Genomic DNA, 4,915 nt, shown 5'->3' with positions numbered 1-4,915 from the left:
CCTCTTCATATCTTTGAGTGTTCTTGAGAATGGACAGGGTGTTTGTTTAAGCACCCGATGCCGATGGATGGCACCGTCACAGATGCCACGTGGAGGCTCGGCTCTGTGCCCACATGCATTGCCACCTGAAGCCTGGGTATTTGGAGCCTTTTGTTGAACACTGAATTGTGAGAACACTTTGTAATCTTTCCCCCTGGGGCCAGGTATGCTTTGTTCTTTACCCTCCGCATTTTTTCAGTGTTCTATCAGAAACACGTTTTATAATCCAAAAAGTTTTCCCCAGAATGGAACCATGATGGATGAATCTCACCATTATGCTAAGTAAAAGAAACCAGACACAAAAGGCTACATATGCATAACTCTTTAAAATTCTGGAAAAAGCAAAACTATAGAGACAGAAAGCAGGAAAGTGGTTGCCTGGGGGTGCGATGGGGGAAACAGAGCGGATGGGCAATGGGGACTTGGGGGTGACCGAAGTGTTCTAAAGCGGGTCTGTGGTGAGATGCACAGCAGTGTCCCTTTGCACAAGCCATCAGACTGTGCACTGGACATGAGAGAATTTCACTTTAAAGCATTTAGAAATGAGTGCATTTCTCTATGCTGTGCAAAGACTCACACTGGAAAGCCATTGCTTTTGAGAGAGCGTCGGGAGTTGCCCTGGACGCTGCCTGGGTAAGCCGCAGGCTCCTCTGTGGAGGAGCTCATGTCTACGCTGAAGGAAGCTGACACTTCCACGTGGCTCTTCAGAAGGCGCTGTGAGCTGCGGGGTCCAGGAAGGTTTTCTCATTGGTGCCACCTGCAGACAGGAAAGCAGTGCTTGGCCATTTGAGGAGGCTCTTGACAGTGACACAATGACCAGAACGGAGGTCAGCGGGGTGGACTGAGGGCTGCCGCTGCCGCGAAGCAACAGAGGCTGGACGTGCTCAGCAGCTGGGCGGACAGAGGAGCCGCTCCGCAATGGAGAAATTTCAGGCTGCGATGCTGCTGGGCAGTGTCGGGGACGCTCTCGGTTACAGAAACGCCCGCAAGGAGAACAGTGCTTCAGGCACGAAGATCCAGGAGGACCTGCAAAAACTCGGGGGGCTGGACCACCTGGTGCTCTCACCGGAGAAGTGGCCTGTGAGTGACAACACCATCATGCACCTGGCGACGGCCAGGGCCCTCACCACAGGTAAGGCTCGGCCCCTGCCCCTCAGTGTGTCTGGTGAACCCGAGCTCTTGTGGTAAGCACTGGGGCTTTGAAGGCGATGTGGCGTTTCAGCTATGGTGTCACCCAGTGCCCCTGCTAAAGTGGCCGTTTAACATACACTCGTGTCCCTCTGCAAATCAGACGTGCCACAGCTCATGTTTCTCGTGCAGTCTTTTTGGATGGCAATGTTCTTTCACTCTGCTTATCTGCAGAGTCGGTGTCTTAAACAGTGACTTTTCATTTGTAAAGTGTTTACTGAGCTGAGCTCTGTCTCTGGAATTAAATTCAATTAAATCTGACTTTGGGGCTGTTCCTGGTGAGGGCTCAACTTTTCACTGCAGATACTAAGCTTTCTTCTGAATTTATTTCAAAAGAATATAAAGTAAGATGCCAGTTTTGAAATTTGGACAAATGGAGGTAATATTGTTTGGGGATTACTTCTAAATTCCACTGAACTAGGGTTGAAATGCCAGCTATCAAAATATGATTTAGCTTGGATTGTTGCTTATATATAAGTATGTCCTAAGAAAATGCTATAAAATTGGTTGAATTTGGGGGATGGGGAAACAAAGTTGATTGAAATATTCTTTAAACAACAGGTTGATTTAGGATCAACATGTTTTTATGTGAATTTCAGATAAACGTATAAATATGTAGCACTATTTTTCTAAACGTGATTTGCTCTCTGAAACCCTGTGTTATTAGTATGTCGCTGCAAAATTAAAACCTCAGAGTGACTGTTAAGTCAATGAAATCTCGCTTATGAGCTCACCTCACCACTCCATGGGGCTGCTGTGAGCACACTCGATTTAGTTCTGTGGTCATCGCACAAGAATGCCATCTACTTTGTGACCGGTTCCTAAATAGCTAGGGGCAGAGCTAAAGCACCATAGATAAGATAAAGTGTCACCGCGTGTTGAAAATGGTGAAGTGTCTTTCTGAGTCTACATGGCTGTGACATCCAAATGTTGCCTGCCTGTTTTCAGGAAGATCCCATGGGCTTGGTGTTTAACAGTACTCAGTAGCATTCCAGCAGCCATGCCCACCCCCAGGCACCTGCTGGAGAGCATGGCTTTCAAAACAAAAGCATGGCTTGTTTCGGGTGCACGCAGCTGGTCCATACGCTTACACTTTGCTTCCTTCATTTGTGTCTGACGGATGCTGTATGCGCACAGTCCACAGTCCACACGTCCTCTCAGGTTTGCCCTCATCTCCATGAGCGCTTCAGTAAGTTTTTGTGAATGGCAGAATCCACAACGTGTCTCTGTCCTGCACAGTACCTGGCACAGGTTGGGGCACCTCTGACCATAACCTGCTCTCTGAGGTTACATGGGGTCAAGTCCTGTTGGCAGAAATAGGACCTAATTTGCCCTCCATGTGAAATGTATGCATTGAAGAGGATTGTGAGTGTTTGGGACGTTGCTTTTAAGGAGGAAGATGAGTTCGCTCTATGTGATCGCAGCCACCAGGCGTGGGAAGTGGGGAGTTGCTATACGTGGCAGCACCCTCTGGCTGGAGGGTCATGAGACAAAATGCGAGAAGTCTGCTGCCTTGAATTGTTCTCCTCCAAAAACCCAAGCAAACGTATTTTTTTCAGTTGAAATTTCATTTACATTGAATTTTCAAACAGCTCATTTAAAAAAATTTTTTTATTGATTTCAGAGAGGAAGGGAGAAGGAGTGAGAGAGAGAAACTTCAACGATGAGAGAGAAACATCGATCAGCTGCCTCCTACACGCCCACACATATGCCCTGACCAGGAATCGAAACATGCCCCTCCTGGTTTATACGTCGATGCTCAACCCTGAGCACACCGGCCGGGCTATTATTACAGTTTTACAGGTGAGGGACCCGATACACAGGTTAAATAGCTGACACAGTGCTACACAGCCGAGTGAGCATCAGGTCAGGGATTGGAACCCAAGCAACCTGCTCCAACGCCTAAGTTCTTGATAAGCACTGTCCCGACCACCTGAGGTTCCTGGACATGCAAGTATTTCAAGGATCCCAATGAACAGTGGTTTTTCAGCATATTTTCCGGAGAGAGGCAGACTTTCACAAAGTGGAACTGCACCTTGGCAGACAGGTTTCGCTAATAAGTGCCTTAGCCCATCAGCCATGTAGCGGTGTGGTCTGGGGAGCCACTGCTCTCTATAGAGTAAGCACGACGAGGAAGGTCAGGTGCAGCCTGTGTGATGTCCTCCTTTTGGGTGTGTCTCTACCAGGGTCAGTGTTAAATGAAAGCAGATACTGACCAGATATAGGAAGTAGCTAACACTCAACAAGGTAGGTAGGCAACCCAGAATGCACAGCTTATGAGCAAAGAGCTCACTCGACACGCGTTTACCAAAGGCTCCCTTGTGGGCCCATCACCCAAGGACGGGGGGCTCCGTTCCAGGGGCTCTGGAGCATGACACTCCTAGTTCTCTACCACTCACTGGTCAGAAACCCGCTTCCCCTCCCTGAGCCTTACTTCCGGACGGCAATACCTTCGTCATAGGTTATGTGAGGATTAAGTGGGACAGCTTGGGTTATATGGGAAGGTGACTCATGGCAATTAATTACTGTCGGTATTTTTACAATGTCTTATGCGTCTGAGGGTCAGCAGCTCCAACTGTCGTGGCCAAGCCAAGGAGCCCTGTCACTGTTGGTGCAGGAAGAATGGGGGGGCGGGGTTCATTAGCCCACTGGGGACAGCAGCAAGTGCCACCTGTGGGTCCATGGCCCGCAGGGGAACATGGGGCCTGACCCAAGTCAGAGCAGATGAGGCCTGTCCAGGCTCAGCTCTGGATTCCTCTTCCTCCACCAACGTCTCCCTGAGCACCGCATTTTGAAAAGTGGACATTTTTCTTTCAAAGGAACCTGATATTGGCATTGTGACTTGTCTTTATCGTGAGATCAGGTGGGAGGCTTACGGGTGATCTTATAAGCTGGTTTGTCTTTTAGGAGACTGGGCGGGCAAGAGAGAGAAGAAATGAGTTCAGGATCCATGTTTTCACAAAGTGGAGAAACTCAGGGGAGAGAGTCTGAGGCTCTGCAGCTTTGAAAAAAAATCTGTTTCTACTTTAATTCTAGCCTGAAACCAGCCCAAGGCTTTTACTTGCCGTTTTGTTTTTAGGGACTGTTTTTCCTTTAAAAAGTATGTGATTCCAGAATAAAAGGAATTATTTTGGGGGACTCTGGGAAGGCCAGGCTTATTAACGCTGGACTGAGTTAATCCAGGATTGAGTTAATTACGAACGCTGTCTGTAACTGATAGTGCTGGCTCCAGAGCCTGGACCGATCCCAGTGGCTTGCACCTCCAGCCAGGGGTTAATTTTATTCTAGTGGCGTTGTGACCGGCAGAACTCATTCCTCCCCAACCAAGGTCTGGCCGCATCTTCTCTGTCCCCTACTCAAGACTGGGCAATGCCAAGTATCGGAGCCGTGGGCTGGGCCTCCTGGGACTCCCCTTGCTGTTAAGAGATTGGAGAATGGCAACAAAGGACTCAGAGCCACTCTTTCTCCAAAGGGTCACACCTCTAGGGTAAGGGGTGCCACCTGCCATGGCCACTGCCCGGCCTGAGGCTTCGTCCTGGGCCAGGGAGTGTTTTGTTTTGGCAAGTGCACTTCTGATCTTGCTCGCCCTCTGAGCTGGGCCCCTGGCTCTGAGGGGGCCTAACGAAGATCTGGTTGGACCCAGGGAAGGGCCGTGGGTTTTCATGCCAATGACACTTCACTGCCTGCT

At 49.2% G+C, this 4,915-nt stretch overlaps 1 protein-coding gene across 1 annotated transcript in view; it reads left to right on the top strand.

The window, feature by feature from the left end:
• Nucleotides 1–861: 861 nt before the first annotated feature.
• ADPRHL1 (ADP-ribosylhydrolase like 1) overlaps nt 862–4,915 on the top strand; it is a 22,454-nt gene continuing 18,400 nt past the window's right edge. The window contains exon 1 of the mRNA XM_006769296.2: nt 862–1,171. Within this exon, the coding sequence (XP_006769359.1) occupies nt 958–1,171 (214 nt within the window). The 5' untranslated portion in view covers nt 862–957. The remainder of the gene's footprint in view (nt 1,172–4,915) is intronic.

The sequence above is a fragment of the Myotis davidii genome, unplaced genomic scaffold (assembly GCF_000327345.1).
Source record: "Myotis davidii unplaced genomic scaffold, ASM32734v1 scaffold444, whole genome shotgun sequence".
In the NCBI taxonomy this organism is placed as follows: domain Eukaryota; kingdom Metazoa; phylum Chordata; class Mammalia; order Chiroptera; family Vespertilionidae; genus Myotis; species Myotis davidii.
Note: the sequence above shows the minus strand (reverse complement) of the source record. Positions and strands in the feature narration are given on the sequence as shown.